Source organism: Antedon mediterranea, chromosome 9 (assembly GCF_964355755.1).
Source record: "Antedon mediterranea chromosome 9, ecAntMedi1.1, whole genome shotgun sequence".
Classification (NCBI taxonomy): Eukaryota; Metazoa; Echinodermata; class Crinoidea; order Comatulida; family Antedonidae; genus Antedon; species Antedon mediterranea.
In genome coordinates, this window is record NC_092678.1 from 2,550,701 (window position 1) to 2,570,715 (window position 20,015).

General features: G+C 34.4%; 1 protein-coding gene across 2 annotated transcripts; it reads right to left on the bottom strand.

Moving 5' to 3' along the window:
- Positions 1 to 6,567: 6,567 nt before the first annotated feature.
- LOC140059397 (centrosomal protein of 83 kDa-like) lies at positions 6,568 to 17,389 on the bottom strand. 2 transcript variants are annotated; one of them, XM_072105296.1, is made up of 12 exons: positions 17,366 to 17,389; positions 15,224 to 15,421; positions 14,987 to 15,137; positions 13,446 to 13,670; positions 12,800 to 13,048; positions 11,968 to 12,214; positions 11,502 to 11,646; positions 10,370 to 10,519; positions 8,971 to 9,334; positions 8,775 to 8,875; positions 8,326 to 8,518; positions 6,568 to 6,935 (listed from the first exon to the last, which is right to left on the bottom strand). In XM_072105296.1, the coding sequence occupies exons 2-12, from the start codon at positions 15,400 to 15,402 to the stop codon at positions 6,753 to 6,755; spliced, it is 2,187 nt and encodes a 728-aa protein (XP_071961397.1). In that variant the 5' UTR covers positions 15,403 to 15,421; positions 17,366 to 17,389; the 3' UTR covers positions 6,568 to 6,752. The 2 variants fall into 2 exon arrangements, with proteins under 2 accessions (XP_071961397.1, XP_071961398.1); XM_072105297.1 differs by lacking the exon at positions 17,366 to 17,389 and adding an exon at positions 15,584 to 15,688.
- Positions 17,390 to 20,015: the final 2,626 nt, after the last annotated feature.

The window sequence follows — 20,015 nt, forward strand, 5'->3', positions numbered from 1 at the left end:
CTTTTTGTAGCGTTTTTTTAGAAAATATTTAAAACAAAAAATGTACATTAACATAAAACTATATTGGACATTGTATGTTTCCTTTCTGTTTTATTTTGAACTTTCAACGTTTATATGAGTTTTTTGTTGAAAGTTTTAAGATTCAGCTGTTACAGTAAGTGTTTTTTCATTTGAGGTGTTCATTCAACCATAACAAATGTCCGTGTATGTTTGAATCCAGTGGCGGATGCTTTATGTTGTGGATGTAGAACTGTTTGGTTGATGGTCATGATTATCGCTCTCAAGTTTGTATTTTAAGCTGTAATTTGATGTGTATAACACTGGTCTTTGATCAAGATGCTCGCCCTGTAAGTGAAGAGGTACTGGTGCGAATCTTCCCAGATATCTTAATGTATTGAATTTGTCCAATAATGTTCTATGGTTATACTGTCTATGTATTTACCTTCATCTTCAGCTATGATTCAATCAACCATCTGTGGTCTTCTGATTAAGCACCTGTATTATAAGTGAGACGTCACAGGTTCGAATCTTACTGGAAGATATGTATTATGTATTTTTATGTATTATTTCCAAGTCCATTCTTCTAATTCTCTTTTTACTATCTTCTAATCTCCCTTCTAAGTTCCTTCTTCTAACTCTCTTCCTTCTTCTAACTCTCTTCCTTCTTCTAACTCTCCACTTCAAACCGCCTTCGTCCACCTCCTTACTCCCTGTATTCTAAATTATTTCTTTTAACCATCTTCTTCCAACTTCCTTTTTTAACTGCCTTTCTTCCAACTTCCTTGTTTTATTCCTTTTTTTTATCTCCTTTCTTTCTTTTAACTCCTTTCTTTTAACTTCATTGTATCTCACTTCTGGCAACTCCCTTCTTCCAACTTCCTTGTTTTAACTGCCTTTCCTCCAACTCCCTTCTTTTATTCTTTTCCTTTATCCCCCCCTTTTTTTTAACCCATATTTAATGAGGGTGATCCATCCAGCTATTGCTGATCATTAGGGACCCTCAGAGGTTCACAAGACAAACATATACACAAGATGCTCTACATAAACAAAGTCTTATTACAAGTCTTTGGGAGTGGAGTAATTTGGTCCTTAGAAAAAATCCTGACATGTGACGGGACTTGAACCCAGGACCCTTGGAGTGGTAGCCAAGCATCATAACCACCAAGCCACAACTCCACTATAATGAGTCCCTTCTTTTAACCATCTTCTTCCAATTCCCTTCTTTTAACCACCTTTGTCCAATCCCTTCTGCTAACTCCCTTCTTCCAACCTCCTTCTTTTAACCACCTTCGTCCAACTCCGTTCTTCCAACTTCCTGCTTTTAACCACCTATCAACTTTTTTCTGCCAACTCCCTTCTTCCAACTCCCTTCTTCCAATTCCCTTCTTTTATCTCCCTTCTTTCTTTAGACTCATTTCTTCGAACTCCCTTCCCACTCCTTCTTTTTTCCCTTCATTTATTCCCCTTCTTTCTTTTAACTCCTTTCTTCTAACTCCCTTCTTCAAAGGTCATCATGTTGAAAGCGTCACGTTGCCACGGCTCCAAATGGAACAGCATAATTATTGTTAATTAACGATAACTTTGTTGTTACATTGTCGCAAAGAGCGGCACCGGTAACGACTAATTACCGGTTATTTATTATATAAATTAGCTCAAATTAAATCCGTTTTATAAAAGTTGATTGTAGATCATTTAATTGAATGCTTATTCAATTTTCGCCTTGCGTGAGGTATAGTATTTACAGCAGTATCTTATCTGTGGTTCGACACGCTAAATCCAGGTCACTGGTCTTTAAGACACTTGCACTGTAAAGAAGATCACGGGTTCGAATCTGACAACTATATTTTTCTTTTTGTGAAAATGTTCCATACCGTATGATACAAATATCCGTTACAGTTAATACAAAGTGAAATGATACGAATAGAATTACATAGGTGATATTCCAAATGTTTACACTAATTATTAATATGGAGATCATACTTAAGCTTGGTTCCCACTAGAACGTAACGCAAGGACGTAAACGCAACGCAAGCGTTTTAACCAATGACAAGCGAAGTTATAGACAGTTAGCAATCACAAGCGAATACGACATCGCCTGTGATTGGTCAATTCACTTGCGTTGCGTTACGTCCTTGCGTTGCGTCGCTAGTGGGAACCACGCTTTAGAAGACAATCGCCATAACCACGTCGGCAATCGTTATCTTTTCATTTTATTTACCTTTCTCAACATCATTGTTTGTTAACCTCATTTTTGCCAGTTATAACGCATTTTCTTATAGTCTATGTTTACCTCAATAATGTTCGAAATGTTCCGTTTACAAACTATGACTGATTGAAATGAATCTTTTTTGCTGTTTTCATTCGTCGTTTGTGATTGGTGACATTTACCACTTTCTCCTCATTCATCTATAAGCCTGTAACCTCCATCTTAAGCAGTATTCTAATTCGTCAATTCCTCTCATCTATTTATAAATATTCATGTACACCGTTACCGTCCCCGTAATTAGTAGCATGATCTTAATCATCTTACATAGATCGCTGGTGTTTATTTGAGCAACAGAACCTCGCATCGAATCTTGACAATGATTTTGTTCTTGTTGGTAAGTTTTTCTTTATATCTTTAATATTTAATTACTTGACGCATTAAGGTGTCGTACGTTAAGATAAATTTAAGAAAAATTATTATATCATACATCTTAATCTATGGAATGGCGGGATTAATCTCTGAACGAATGGTGCGTCTGTTCCAATTAAGATAAAGTAAATGATAAAAAGAAAATTAGTTACATTTATTATACATTCGAATGATTCAATCAATTGAATACTAATGCTTGGTTCCCACTAGCAACGCAGCACGTACATCGACGTAATCGCAACGTCTTTCTGCCAACTCTCTTCTTCCAACTTCCTGCTTTTAACCACCTTCCAACTCCCTTCTGCCAACTCCGACGACGTAATCACAACGTAAGGGATTTGACCAATCGCAAGCGATGTATTATTCAAACTGTCGCTTGCGGGTGCCTACGTCATTGCGTTGCGTCCTAGTGGAAACCAAGCTTTAGTGGAAACCAAACTTTAGTGGAAACCAAGCTTCAGAGATATGTGTACAAAATATATATTCTTAGATGAAACAAAATAGACAAATAATATCCATACATAGTTACACATTTACATTAAAAGATAACAGTCAAATATTAGAACGCCAACATAATATGGAAATATTTAGTTATTCCTTGTTTATGTCTCTAATATTTGACTGGTAGTAGGCCTACGAAGATAAGACTTTTCATCAACACTTATCATCAGAAAAATTATTAATCTGGGAACTAATGGTTGTTAATAAATATAAGTTCAGCCTTAGCTTGGTTCCCATTAGAAACGCAACGTAAGGACGTAGACGCAACGAAAGTGAGTTGACCTATCACAAGCGTCTATTCGAATAATCCATCCATCATCCAAGCTTTATATAGCATATATGTTTATTAATTGATGGTATATAATATAAAATATGATAATTATCGATTAGCGATTGTTTAACTGTTTATATTACTCTCTTCTCAAACAAACAGGGAATCAAATAAAATTGAATACAATACTTTATTATCCCTAGGAATTATATTGGCTCAGTCATAATCAAGACACTATAAAACAACATTATATATCAAGATTATGATTTCTGTAGACGCATGCGTTTAAAGTTTTGGTTTGTTGTACAGTGGCTATCTAGCATCAATTGATACTTTACGTTTGTCTTAGACAGTGTATCTATATATAATTCATAATGATTAAATTTATAAAACAAAGTGACACGGAGAACAAAATAAACGTATAGGCAAAGAACTGAACAAGAATATTACAATGTTGATATACAAACGTTGATTCACGAGATATACAACCCTGTCCTATTAGTATGCAAGTACTCTAGGCGTTTATTTCAGTTCGGATGATGATGAGAATAGTTTCTCGAAACATGTCAAGACATTATAAGGCAGTTTGCCTGTTTATCAAATGCCTCACAATCGTTATTTTAACTCGAAAGATAGGCATATTAAATGAGGGGGCCTAACTGAGAGCTATTGGGTTTGGCATAATATCTATATTAAAACAAAATGTATTTGTTTACAGTAGACCGTGGCTGCTGCTAAAAATTGTATCCAAATATTCTATCGTATTTCATGTGTTACTATTATACTTAGAAGCCCTCTGTGAAACGAAGGAGACACTTGCTCTAACCCTATGATCAACTCCCTTCGGTGGTGACATTACGGAAAGCAAAAAAGGGGAATAAACTATGGTTCGTTTTCAGTGTTAACTTCCCGATAGCCGGAAAGATAGTCATAATATAAAACAGCTTAGGCCTTCATTCTTAAATTACTGTACTATAAAATAAAATAATGTATTTTAAAGAAATCAATCAATATACCGGTTGAGCTGTAGGCCTAGTTTTAAAATAAGACAGGCTAACAATAGTAAAGAAATAACGATACAATCGTAGGTAGGCCTGCCATAGAATTAGATTATAATTAATATTAACAGGATATTAGTCGTATAGTGCTTTTTAGTGGTAGAAAAAGTAACTAGATGAAAATTAATCGTTTGAACGAATCTTGCGGGAAGTAACAGATTAACAAATTGGAAGTTTAAATTGGATGAAGATAGATTGATTCTAAACGCTTTATTCTGATAATCGTGGAAGACGGAGCTATTATAGGCTACATTGAGTATGCTACTTTTAAAAGTATAGATTATAACAAATCTGACGCTGAAAATAATTGGAAGATTAAAATGAGAAAAAGATGGATTGATCGTATAGCCGGCATTTAAACGGAAATTTTTTTCACATAGTGATTCTTTTAGCGTCTTGGCCTTCATTTCTTTCTGCACCCAAGAAGAATAACGGGACCATCACACTAATGTATATATTTTTTTCTTTTTTTAGGTTTTAACGTTTGTAACGAATTCAGTGGTTTGCCTCCAGGGTAAGATATAAACACTTTGATATTTGAATCATTTAAAGGCACTATCCTATTTTATGAATCCAAACAGGATGACGTTTACTTATTGCATTTGTTTGATATACTTTCGGTCGTGTGTCTTCTGTGCCTATACTTACGTCTCACGTGAACATGGTTTTTTTCGCGTAATATTAAAAACAAACCGTTTAATAGGCCTACACTTCTGTCGATAAATTTTATTTTACGGCAACATTAATAGAGAATCTTCGGAAGACGTTTGATAATCATTTAGTTGAAAATCAATAATGACAATATTAATGAAAGGTAAAAAACTGCTTAAGAAATCCTACTTCAAAATTGAATTATTGAGTACGGTTTACGCTTATGATGTGCACACGAAACAACTTTATAATGACATTATGCATTAATCACTTTTATATTGTACGAGATGAACATTAGTCACCCCGTGGCGAATATTAGACTACACGTACTGATACTGATCGTTATTGTTTTAAACTGAAATTAGAAATAGCGCACGAGTCACTCATTGTAGATTATGATATTGAACACGTTTTCATAAAGGTTAACAAAGGTTAACTAGAACTAGAGGGGACGCGCGAATTACATAACTAGAAATAGAGTGTACGTGCTTATTACGTCAACTAGAACTAGAGTTTACGCGCAAATTACGTCAACTAGAGCTAGAGGATACGCGCGAATTACGTCAAAACTAGAGGGTACGCGCGAATTACGTAAACTTAAACTAGAGGGTACGCGCGAATTACGTCAACTAGAACCAGAGGACGCGCGAATTGCGTCAAGTAGAACTAGAGGCTACGCGCGAATTACGTCAACTAGAGCTAGAGGATACGCGCAAATGAATACGTCAACTAGAGAGTACGCGCGAATTACGTCAACTAGAACGTACGCGCGAATTACGTCAACTAGAACTAGAGGGTACGCGTGAGTTACGTCAACTAAAACTAGAGGGTACGTGCAGATTACTTCAATATCGTTAAGCATCCTAGATCCGCACCCTTACCTCTATCTTTAAAGCGGACATGGTAATCATTTAGAAAGTACGCATATCCACTAAACGTCAAATTATTATGAACAATATCATTCAAGTGACTAGAAGTTATTTTATGCATAAACAATTGACACAAAAATAATCATAACCCATGGACAAACAAATATATCCTATTAATTGAATTTAAATGACTAATTATCCTACAAACTAAACAGTGTGCCTCAAATATGTAATTACAATCAGCAAGGACATACTGTATTTACAATTAAAATGAAATAATTGGTCAAATTAGATTACAACAAAACGAATCTCCCACAGAGGGATCTGGTTTATTTAATATTTCATATTTTATTGTATTGTTGAAAAAAATTCAATAAACAATAAATTTGGAATAGAATGTAGAGTAGTGTGGGATGAGGATTTATAATCAATTTGTAGTCAATAATAGTGCATATTTGTAGAATGTATACGTCTTGAATTGAAATACATACAAAAAACTATTATAACTCGTAAGCAATACACACTTGTTATGAACATTTTTATTTCCAAAATGAAAAGTCGATATCAAAGATATAAATTCAGTATAAAAATGACAATAGAAAATAATGTACAAATTATTAGTACAATATTTAACATAAAAATGAAAAGTATATTACAACTTATTTTGAAAATTAACATAACTATTGAAATTTAATTTCTTTATTCTCATCTAAAATATAAAACATTGATTATACATTAAGAAGCATGAAAGAATATTTTTATAATCTTTATTCCGAAATATCATCCAGTACTATATTATTTTCTTTATCGGCGTCCGATTTGATAGATATATTATCGGATCTCGCACTTTGTGGTGGATCACCTAGTAAAATATCTAGCTGCTGCTTCTGGTTGTCACCGAGCTCCTCAAGGCGTCGTTTAATCATCGATACATCGCGTTGGTGCTGGTCCTAAAAGATAATGAATTAATCAAATTATTATATTAAGGAGGGCCCGCCCCTCTGTTTGAAAATCAGCAATGAAAAAAATATTGTGTCAAGTACAGTAAAATAAGAAATTATTAAGCATATTAATGAAATAAAGATAATTATTTTATCATTAAATAAGTGAGCTAAACTGAATAAATAGCACAAATGGTAACGACAGGGCATTTCCTCAGGAAATTTATGAGAAAATATAACACAAAGACAAAATATATATATTAACAGCTGCTGTAGAATATATAGCCACATGTTTTATACAGTGGACCATTTTAAATCACAAGGTTTGCATGGTACATACAATTGAATAGCCACTCATTTCAGCAGCCAGAATGCGGACCATAGAACAGCATTGCATGCATGCTTAACAGAGGTCGAGTCGTTTGACCTCTGTTAAGATACCACTACTTTATAAAATATATAAAGAGAAAAAGACTCCAAAATGCCCAGCAATGATGTGCAGAATATGCAGGTTTTTTTTATACCAAACTCAACTCCCAAAGTTATATTAGGCATATCACCAAGCACTATTTGGTTGAGGGGGAGTTTTTGTGGAAGTTTAAAGCCTATACTGGGCCACATAATTTGTGTACAAAATGTTGTTTAGCATTGCCCACTATGCAACCAATGGTAGCTGGTAATTCATTCATTGGTGTCTGTCCCAACCAATCCAACATTGTATATTAGTAATCATATATAGTGTGGAAAAACATTTTGAACAGTAAGAAAATGGTGATAACTAAAATTATTATTTGCCCCACCATCCTCTGTTAGGTAGAAAAGTACCACATATACACTTACTGTCCAGTATTACGCCTCTGTGTATGATCATACAACTGTAAAAATGTTAATAATTTTATACCAATTTGTACTGATAATATGGGGATGTATCTAAATTGAGAACATCATAAAAACTGAGTCCACATTAGTGTAACAGATACTCTTCTTTAAAGCCTGTTTTCCTGTCGACGTTATTCGACGCTATCGTCGTTGATCGTTAACAGTTCAACGACAATCGTTTGAAAACGATCAAGTTGAAATGATGACAATAGCGAGTACCTTTTCCTGTAAATCGTTACCATTTCAATGTTTACGTAGAAGATCGCCGATTATTGTTAACGATAGCGTCGACGTTACAGGAAAACAGGCTTTACAATGAATTTCTTAGTTTGAATACAGTAGTTTTTTCATAGTGTTGTAACTTTTTTCTAACGAGTTCAATTTATACTTAGTCCTAACAACATGGACCATAAATGATCTCTTGTCCGTAACTATTACACTCTAACAAAGTTGTCCCTTGATTTTAAAGTCTACAGTCTGATCAGACTGTAGACTGACCTCAACCCATATAATAACCTACCTGGTCTAAATAGCTTTTATGATGGTATGGTGTTGAACTACTCGTAGGCAATACTCCCGTTATTGACAAGTTTGCGATTGGTCCTAGGCTCATATCTGCTCCGGCAAGTAAACTTTTAAATTCACTTTGTTTTCTCTGCAGTTCACGTAACTTGCGAACAGCTTTTGAGTAAGTTTCTTTCGGAATCTGCTTCCTGTAAGATTAATTCATGCTAATTTATTCGGAAGTTATGGCAATTTTAGTATCTTAGGAATAACGTTTTCAAGAGTAGGAAATGTTGAAGCCCTAAAGCTCTGTCTACAGTATCAATGTGATGTGCCCATATATGATGATGTCATATCACTACCATATTTGGGCTTATCACTACCGTGTTTAGGCACATCACACTCTTTTTGTCAAAGTAGTTTGATAGTGTAGACAAAGCTTAAGACTGTCTTACAATTGAGTACCTTAGTGTTTGATTCTCAAGCTCCAGTTGTTCTTGTTTTGCTTCCAGTATTTGAATCTTATCTTTCAACCGGTCTACAACTGTTTGATACTTCTTCTTTTTCTACAAAATTAGAAGCAAACAAAATTTAAAATGTCAATCTCTGTCATGCATGTCAGATCAGAGCCTACTACGATCATGAAATAAACCTTTTATACCTTTTTATGAACTTTTTCTTGCATTTCCAAGTTTTTATTCATCTTTTTTATTTGATCTTCTAGTTCATCTAGCCTCTTCTGCAGCTGTTGCTTTTCATCTAGACTTGCTAGTCTTTGTTGCTCCAGTCGTTGCTGGGCAACATCTTTAACTTGTTCTAAATCATTGCGAGTTAATCGTAGTTCATCGTTTAACATATCTATGGAGTTTTTAAATTTGTCATTTTCGGTGTTCAGTTCTTGTTCAATTGTTTGCAGGCTTAACAGTTCTGTTTGATTGGAATGTAGTTTTTCTCGCAATTCTGCATTTCGTTGTCTTTCTTGGTCCAGTTCTTGGCTTGTATTATTATGTTGATCAAATTTTGCTCTGAATAATTAAAAATATAATAAATAATAATATAATTATCATTTATTACAAATATTATTACACAAAGTAATCTCATTTGAGATCGCAAACATAATAAGGATGGAAAAATAATAGAAAAAATTTAGAAATTATGCAAAATTTGAAAATGGTACATCTGAAAAGGAAAATCAATATTCGCTAATTGCAACATTTCAAACTAAAAGATAAATCTTAATCATTTCTAATAGACAGAATAGTAACTAGTACTTACATGAGCTACTTGTGTGGCAAACATAATTGAAGCTTTTGCTTGTAGCAGACAATGACGTACTTAACACAACATAAGTACTTTTAAGTTTTATTATTATAAATAACTCGCTAATTTACTCAATTTGAAACCGTACTGTTGTGAAATGTGTGGTAAATGGACAGTTTAATGTTACCGGATCTTTTTACAACAGTTAATTGCATATAATAAAAATTCATGGAAATTAGTACATATATTAACATAATAATTGAAACCTTGAAGTTATTCATTAAGTACTGTTTAGTTGTTCACATGTATTGACAAATCCTTCACGTAATCATTGGAGATGGCAATGTTCTTCATTAGAATATTTACTTTCTAATTATTGTTATTAACTCATTAAGTTAGTCATGGAAAGATTGTGCCATTATTATATCCTAAATGTGTAATTGAGGTAGATTTTGTTCAAGGTTTTGCATATATAAATTAACATAAAATTAAATGGAAAGAATACTGAAAGAATACTGAAAGAATACTGTAAGTTGAATAGAGTTACTATCCAATCAGAATTGAATATACCATAAAAGCCCTATTGGTTTAATGGATGGGTATCATTGGCATGAGGCAGAAGACTTTTGTGTCCAATAAATAAAATGTTTTTCTTTTTAAATAAAAATTATTTTATTAACAATCATAATTAAAGAATAAACAACACTGTTTTATATTTGATATATTTTTAAAAAGAATAAAATGGTTGTGTCCACTACAACCTCTTATCACACTATGTTTTTATGATTATGATTGCCTACCGTAGAACAAGGAGGTCTTTCTCCACTTGATCCCGCCTTCCTTCCGCCACTTTAATTTGTTCTTCCCACCGTTCTTTTTCGGCATGAATTTGTGTTTCTTGTTCGATTTGTAACTTTTCCCTTTCCTGTAACTTTGCTTCTAATTCCAATCTACAAATTCATTAATGCCAGAGGTACACATTTGTTTATTAGTTATTGGGTAACACATTTCTGTTCGTTATCTATTCTATACTAATATTATCTTTATTTTTACTTACAAGCCAATACCTCTTATTCACAAGGTACTATAGTAAATCATTTTCACATTACATTTGTAGTTGTCAACAAAGTTTCTTCTCATTCATTTTATTTATTGATTTTTTGTACAACTATACCACAAACATATACTATTAATTGAAATAACATTAATCATTAAGGTTAACAGATTTCCTGTATTCTGTACAGATTAATCTACAAAGTAATAAGTTAACATAACTAGCAGTATATTGTATGTGATTACAAATTTATTGCTACAAATGTTCCTCAAGATTGAATCCTTGTTTTGAAAGCACAGCAATTTATAAAATAAAACCTTCAAGCAATCATGTTCTGAAACTATTTCAAAAATAGAATTTTCTGATAAATTAGCTGAAAAAATACCGATAGTAGGATAATTAATCTTAGAAATCTATCAACAGGGTTGTTTGATTTGATTAATATACAAAGGTGATTTGTAATTGAAGGAGTTGAAAACACGGTAGCACCAAGCAGTTAGCAACATTGTCACCTGCCTTAAGTTAGATTCACACAAGACAGTGCTCTTTGTTATATTATGAAAAAAAATTATATAAAGAATTGAATGGTGCTGTGTGAATGTGGCTTTACTGCTATGAAATAAAAAAGATTTCTTTTATTCACATTTAATGTTATATACCGTTGAAATTGTAAACAGACAAGCGTCCAACGTAGAATATGTATCTATCAAGTGTTAACGGTAAGCGGAAAACCGGTTCGCTTGTCCAATGTAGAATATGTATCTATCCTGACCGAAAACTGCCCATCCACTATGCATTGTATGTAAATGGTCATAGCATTTTTATTACCTTACCTAACCTAACCTAAAGAAAGTATTATAACTAAGAAATAGACTTACTTTTCAGTTTCTAATGTGTTGTTTTTTTGCCACTCTTCTTCCCGTGCAGCTTGAACTTTTCGAACCATTTCTCTCGCTTTGTCCGCCAAGCTGTTGCTCTGTGAATCTACCGACCGTTGTAATACCTCAATTTTTGTTATATAACCTAAAAGAAGTTTAAATTATCCATTAAAATCTTTTATTTAAATAAAATACAACTTGTATAAGCTAATGGTGGATGTGCTTAAATGTTGCAATATAGCACAGACTAATTTAAAGCTACTGTATTCATATCTGCATCTCCTAAACTTTAGTAAGTGGCAGTGTTTATTATGCTTGGCTATCTATTGCAGGGCTCAAATTTTCCCTCACAATTCCACTCAAAAGACTTTTTTATGTAAAGTACTGATCTGTCAGGTCATTGATTAAATTATTCCCTTATGGCAATTGTTGACAATATAACCTGAAAAAATTCAATTACGCTTACCCTCAATTTGATTGGCTAATGCGTCTCTCTCGCGTTCTAGCTCACCCTTCACTTTTAACAGCTCCATTTTCATGTTTGTTATCTCTATCTTACTGTTGTGTGTGCTCTCATCCACCTGGCCAGACAACGACATATTCTCCTTCTCCAAGTCATGTACTTTGGAATTTAGAAGTCGTTGGGCATCTAATGATGACTGTAGTTCTTTTTGTAAATGATTGGCCTGACTTTTAAATGATTCAATTTCTGCCTATAAAAACAAATTGTATGATTCAATTATGTATTTGTTTAGATTTTTAAATTAAATTATTTGACATTTAAGTTCTTATAACAATGATTTTTAATAGCCATCAACTATTTAATAAATAGCTCTACAAAAACAGAAAACCAATTGATATGTAGTCATTCAAATGGGAATAGCAGAAACATGGGTCTTATCCAGAAGTATTACACAAAGTGGAGTTGTGGCTTGGTGGTTATGATGCTTGGCTACCACACTCCAAGGGTCCTGGGTTCAAGTCCCGTCACATGTCAGGATTTTTTCTAAGGACCAAATTACTTCACTCCCAAAGACTTTTAATAAGACTTTGTTTATGTAGAGCATCTTGTGTATATGTTTGTCGTGTGAACCTCTGAGGGTCCCTAATGATCAGCAATACCTGGATGGATCACCCTCATTAAATATGGTGTTCAAAAAAAAAAAAATAAAAAAAAAAATAAAAAAAAAAGTTGTTATGACATGGCCTGATATTATGAACGTTCTTTACACTCGCTTGTCTCATATTTAATACTGTGTGTTTTATGGGATATAATGTAGTAATACTATCGTACTTACTTCTAGCCCTTTTATATTAGCGACATGTTCGGACATTTGCCGCGCTTGCAGTCTTGTAACGTGATCCGACTGTAAACCGACTTGTTCACGTTGAGCTCGTAATTCTTCAAGCTCTGTCAAGAGACCTTTGACCTTTAGATTTAGCTGTGCATTCTCTCTATGAAGATTGCAAACACGCTGCGTGTCATGGCTCCCTTCGGTTGTGTACTTGGCTACTATTGCTTCTCGGTCCTTTCGCAAATTTTCAATCTTAAAAGAAACAAATTCGAGCTTCTATAAAATTTATTTGTTAGTTAGTACTTAAATAATAAATGCCGCATTTTTAAATATAGATTTAAATTAAAAGAACATGAAAAAGGCTCAAAGAACCCAATAACTAAGTAATTTAAAGTAATAAGCCCTAACCAATATTAGGGGGTGAAATTATATCGGAGTTTGACAAAAAAAAGTGTAATGTGCCTATTAGGATAGTGATATGCCCAAATATGGTAGTGATATGACATCACACTTTTTTTGTTGAATAAATTGTTAGTATAGATAGAACTTAAGACTTCCCTTTTCTTACAGTTGTTTACCTCTGTTTACTCAATATTTAGAGGGCTAGAATTAAATACTAGAAAATGTTTTCTCTATAGAATAATTTTACCTCTGTTTCATATTGTAGTGTAGTTTCCTCCAATATTCTTTTGCTCTCCACTTGTGCATGTTCAAACTCAGATTTTAAAAACGAGTGTTCGTATCGTAGTTTATTATAGTCGCTACGATAATGATCCATTTCTTCATTCAGTTGACCGACACGTTCTCGGAATGGTTGTTCCAACTCAGCGGCCACTTGTGATTTGATTACTTCTATTTTATCAGGTGTGATGATCTTAAGAAAGAAAAAAATAGTATTTAGCACACATGTGACAGGCCTTGTCATTTTAAAATTGTAGGTGGGCTACAAATTGCACTCCTCAATACATTCAGGGATGCTGTAGGTGTGCCATATTTTGGTGTGTAGAAGTTTACCAGATTTAAGTGTGTTGTAAATCAAACTCCTCAAGGGCAGTTTAGAGTGTTTTAGGTGATCAAAAGAAAAGGCTGATATTAGAGCAAACATACATTACATTTAAATTACCCCGTATATTTCGGTGTATAAGTCGCACTTTTGACACGCAAATTTGACCTCTAAATTAAGGGTGCGTCTTATACACCGAACATAAATGCCTCACCACACAGATTGTACATATAGGCCTACTAGGCAGGCTAGGCTATCGTCACCTCGTTTGCTACTGCTAGGCCTAGCTACAGTAACTAACTAACGTAACGGCAACCTGCTTCTGCCTAGTTTTCAAGGCATTTTAGCATGATGTTATACTAAATATGATGAAAAGATTTGTTCATTATGGCGCTCCGATAAAATTTCATACAGTATTTATAGGCACGATCGCCGTACCCCCAGCGCAAGCCCTTTCTTGGCGGCCACATGGTGTATTTATAGTTATACGCACGACCGCCTTACCCCTAGCCTAGCGCAAGCCCTTCTTGGCGGCCACATGGTGTACGGTATTCGACTAGTATATTCTCCAGTTGATTATAGCATGGACCTAGCGTATACACTTCTTGGATACATAGATACTATTATCGAATACGATTGTCCGTGAAAACGTGCGCCCTCTCGAAATGATCGAGCGAGGCTAGCCCACACACGTACGTGTTACACACACGGTCATGCACTCGATGTTGCGGCGAAACTCATGAATAACAAGTTAGAAAGAACTTGTTGAGGCTGGGCGCGGCCGAGCCTAGGTATGAAAAAACCTAAATAAAGGACTGCGTTGTAGATATAACAAAATATATTATTACAATAATATTGATTACAATTTAAAAAAACATTGTTTTGATGAAAAATAAGGTGCGTCTTATACATCGACGATATAAAAAATGCCGATATTTTACTCTCAGTTAGGGGGTGCATCTTATACACAGGTGCGACTTATACACCGAAATATACGGTAGTTTGACACCCAAAATAATTTTACCAAGTTGGTGGAAATTTGTTGCAAAACTTTGACATTTGTTTAACTGTATATTTATATCATTCTGTGTAAAGTGACCTCATTAATATAATAGGATCAAATTAGTACTAACACAGAATTTTTGATAAATATACTGTAGTATTTAAACCATGCCCCTGAGACAAACCTTTCTTTTTAGTTCTTCAACCTGTTGAATCTTTTCTGATAATTCTTGTGATGTTTTGGAGATTAGTAACTGTAATCTCTGTTCCATAGAGGCTTTTTCTTCTTTTAACTCCTCAATATTCATTGTTAAACGCCTATTTTCATCTTGTACCCTGAAACAAAAAACATGATATAACTTTAAATTTAATAATTTAAAATATGTGCATTAATTCGTTCTAATTGTATATTATAGTTTTACCTTGTATGTTCAGCTTTTAATGTTTGATAGTTTGTTTTGTGTTGTTCAGATCTTATCTTTTCGTCTGTCAGCATCTTTTGCAGTTCACTTTCCTGGGTTAGCTTTGGAAGAGACTGCCCTAATGAAGAAGGGTTCGTCATTGCTAGGCCGGCGGTACCTCCAATGAAGCTTGACGTCATTATATTTAATATGTGCCTGCTGCATGCAAAAAATGTATATAAAAATGCAACATGTTTACATCATTTTTAACTAAAAACGATCATTTTCAGTGATGTTTTAGGCCTTATATTTTGGAATCTACAAGTCAGATTTTCATAATTATTTCTTTAATTGTAATATTTAATAATATATACTAACAACCTTGATATTTAAACTTTTGAATATAGATAGGCTACATCGTTATTCCTAATAATATAAATAACTTCTATTAAATCAAATCAAAAAATCAAATCAGTATTCGTTCCATATACATAGAAAATGTACATGGAAAATTGTTTTCCTCGACAGAAAAATATGGTAAAACATTCACAATTACATCATATATAGAACAAATTTATAATTTAAAAACATTAATTAAAACATCCATCAACTGTAAAACTTTAAAATATATATTGCATATGTGCTATTATGATCTAACAATCTTTGAGTTAAAAATATGAGTTGAATTTGGTACAAAAGACAGTCGGTTTCTTGACGTATCAGCTCTAGGAGCCCGTAGCCGGCCTGACTTGTTCTTATAAAATCTCATATCATATGTAATGGATGTTTCTTATCTTCTAAAATTTTACTTAATTTACTTAAAATTTAAAGAAACGAGCACCAGCAAAAGTTAGCATTTCATAGAAAATAACGTTTTTCTGGCGGAGCCTCAACTTGACCTAATCCGGGCTAGATACTAAGCCTAGCAGGTTGCTGAATTGATGGACCATAAATAAAAACAAAAATGGATGCTGCCATCATCAATCAATATTGACAATATATTAATTTAATTATAATATAATAGTAGCCAGCTAGGACTAGGTTACTAGGTTGTATAATGTATGTTCTTTGTAGGGGATATGACCGGTTGGGCCGCCGACAAGTTGAGCCGCCGGTAATTTCTATGAAACGCCCGCAATTTTGTCGGTTTGAACCGCCATAACAACACAGCAAAGGAAAGTAGTCATATTTAATAATTTAATTGTTTTTAATCTTTCAAGGTAAAAATGCAGTGCACTCCATAATATTTTTCTCGCGTAAAATCACGTTGTCTCTCAGGACTAATAGAGTATTGATACTCTTCGAATGAGGTTAAATAATTATTGTTTTTTATCTACTATCTTTTAATAATAATATCATATTTTATTGAATTTTACAATGTTAATACACAAAATATTTTACAAAAAAACGGTGATTTTATGCAATTATTTTACCGAAAAATGGAGTAGGCCTAGTTCATACAACTGCCGCCTAAGGGGGCAACATGTTTATGTCATTTTTGGCTAAAAACGATCATTTTCGGTCATGTTTTAGGCCTTATATTTTGGAATCTACAAGTCAGATATTCATAATTATTTCTCTTTAATTATAATATTTAATAATATATACTAAAAACCGTGATATATAAACTTTGGAATATACATCGTTATATCTAATAATTAATATAAATAGAACTTCTATTAAATAGAAACGAGCACCGGCGAAAGTAAGCATTTGGCGTTTCATAGAAAATAACGTTTTTCTGGCGGCGGCTCAACTTGTCGGCGGCTCAACTTGGCCTAATCCCTTTGTAGATAGGCCTAACCAACCCACTCAAACAGCCTGAATTTAGCCGGGTACTGTATTCCCTAGCTAGGCCGACGGTATAGTAAGCCTAGCGCCGCCGCGGGAAGGCCTGCCCTTCTTCTTGTGAGTGTCTAGGCCTAGTCACTAGGGACTAGCCTAGAGGCCTACTAGGGCCTAGGCCTAGGCCTATAGCTAGTGGTGGTGGTAGGCTAGCAGTAGGCCTAGAGGCCTAGCCTACCAAGAAACCTAGCTACGTTATTATATTTAATCAAGGAAAACATATTTAGTAAGTTGAATGTCTAAATAAGCTTAGGATCTCCTAAGCTTAAATTAACCGATCATTTCAACACTATTTTAATTGCTATCCTGTTTTTTTACCTTTTCCCAACCGCTAAAACGCCGAAAAACTTTTGGATCAAAACAAACATTTGTTATAAAACTGTAGAGGGCGTTGTATTTGTTTATGGTGGGTACCGGTATTGGAGGCCAGTGGTGCCTTTACAAATGCTAGTTAGTTATAACATGGAGGTATAAGACCATCGTCTCTCTCTCTCTCTCTGATCGTCATTACACTGGAACTCCTCTCAAAGAATATTATGTAATTTGAATGTATAAACTGTTGTGCATGAAACCACACGTGGGGGTAGTTTATAAGAGCTTTATCACATGCTTTATCACTCTTGTATAAAAAAAAGAAGAGTCTCTGAACATTTTTTTGTGGAAGAATTCAATTGTAAATGTAAGTGACCTCGTGTTAAATGCGCCCTAGATTTAGGATGGAAGATATTGAAAAACCGCTGAAATTCAATATTTTCAATCTGGTGAATGAGTTTAAAGACCTCTATCATATCGCCTGGGTTCTTCTGTCTTTAAGTGAGGGCAAATCAAGACCAGTTAGTCTTTCCTTTGCTGTAAAAAGTAAGTCTGGTACAAGTTTGGTGGGTGGCACAATTTTGAGGGTACCAAACTTAAACAGCATATTCCAAAGGCCTCACAAGAGTTTTGTAAAGCGGAATAAACATTTGTTTGACTTTCTGATTCTACCATAGAATTTGCCTTAGCACACACCTTGTAGATATGGAGTGATGCTTTAAGATCAGAAGTGACAATAATTCCAAGATAATATTGATCACCTTTTATATATTTAGTTTAATTTTGAGTGCAAGGTGGGAAGGGTGCCAAACAACTAGCAAGCTTCATCGTTATATATCCACCCCTGATTTCAATCTATTAATATGGAGATGCATACGGTAATGTCTAAAATATAGATTTATTTTTTTTCTTCAGGAAATGTCACTGGTACATCTGTATCTATTTTAGAAACTGTGACATTAGTTACACAAAATGTATTCGACTTCAATTTACAGTGGTGCCACATTCAATGTGTACAACAAATCACAAACCAGACGTCTGCACTTTGTTTTTCGGCTGGCAACGAAGTGATAAACAACAACTGTGACTTGTCACCACTGGCAACGGCATATAATACTTCAGATTCAACATTGTATTGTTATGATAATCGTTGCCCAGGTCAGTTTAAATGCCCTTGTCAGTTTAAAATTTCAGGTCAGTTTGAAATACACATATCAGTTTAAAATACCCAGACCCGTTTAAAATACCCAGACCCGTAGTACCCAGGTCAGTTTAAAATTCACATATCAGTTTAAAATTCCCAGGTCAGTTTAAATGGCCTTGTACCCCAGGGTGGGTATATAAAAGTTACTTTGAATTTAATCTATTGTTCATTCATTTACAGTGTACTATGATCTAGGTCCTTGGTTTATGTTTTTGCCTTGGAGAATAAAGGATACATTTTCACTGGAATCAACAACCTCAAATGAAACGTTTTTAGTTGGCAATGAAACTAACCGTCACAATGCGGACCTTCGCTGTGCTTTGGAGGCTGACGGAACATATGACTTCTTTGTCATTGATGGAAATTATTTACATTGCCTGGGAAACAACAACCTTCCAGACTATATTCGTCCAAGAGATAATGAGTTTAACAAGAAGTTTGAACTCTATACCTTCAAGCAATGTAAATTCAATCATTTTTAAAATAATATAGATAGGAATTTGTCAATGTTGCATAAAATAGCGTGAAGTATAATTATGTTCATGGTAGTTTACAGTATGCTACCCCCAGGGGCCCGAAGCTTATGGGGGCGCTCCTGAACAGTGCCCAGAGGGGAAAAAGGGAAAAAATTATGTCGAAAAAGGTTAAAAACAACCGAGGCCACCAGCGTTGGAGGGCCACTTGAGGTTCCTAAACCAGGGCTTCAGGTCTATAAATTACACCACTGCCCTGATCAGACTTTTCTCAGACTTCTCTTGTAGGATTAGGAATAAAAAGCAACAATTTTAAGTCTTGATAAATTTGTTGCATTTTTGGCACAAAAGTTTAAAGTGCATGTGGCAGTGGAAATGGCAGCTTGGAAAGGGCACTGTGAACAATTATTGCCCTTTTTTCGTCAGGCACTAATGGTTTTTCCAGAATCCCCCTTTAATTGATACTAATTATTAATGTATCAATTATTACAGCATTCCTGGATGATTGGACGTCATGGTTATCGTGGAGTTCATGTGATGCAGCGTGCGGAACAGGAAGTCAAGAACGATGGCGTTATTGTTTTCCGGATGTGAATGGTGTTCAGAATTGCACAGAGACAAACAGTTTTGATAATAGAACCTGCAACACTGAAGAATGTCCGTGGAAAAGTGAGTAGTTTGTTTTGATATTCACAGAGAGACTTTATAGTTAAAATGATGCTAGAGCAAGTCGGCACAAAATAACTAGCTTAGCATGAAATAAAGTACTAATCATTGTTGAGTGGCTGAGAGGTTAAGGCAGGGGTGCCGTAAATCCTAGAAGCCATACAATCAGCACAGGTTCAAGCCTCTCGACCATCGATATTTCTGGTGGTAGAACAAGACTTCTCAGATAAGGACTTGTTTGCACTTTAAAGAACACAGTGTATCTTTCGGAAGAGTAGAAGTTACCCAGGACTGGTCCTTTAGCCCTTGTTGT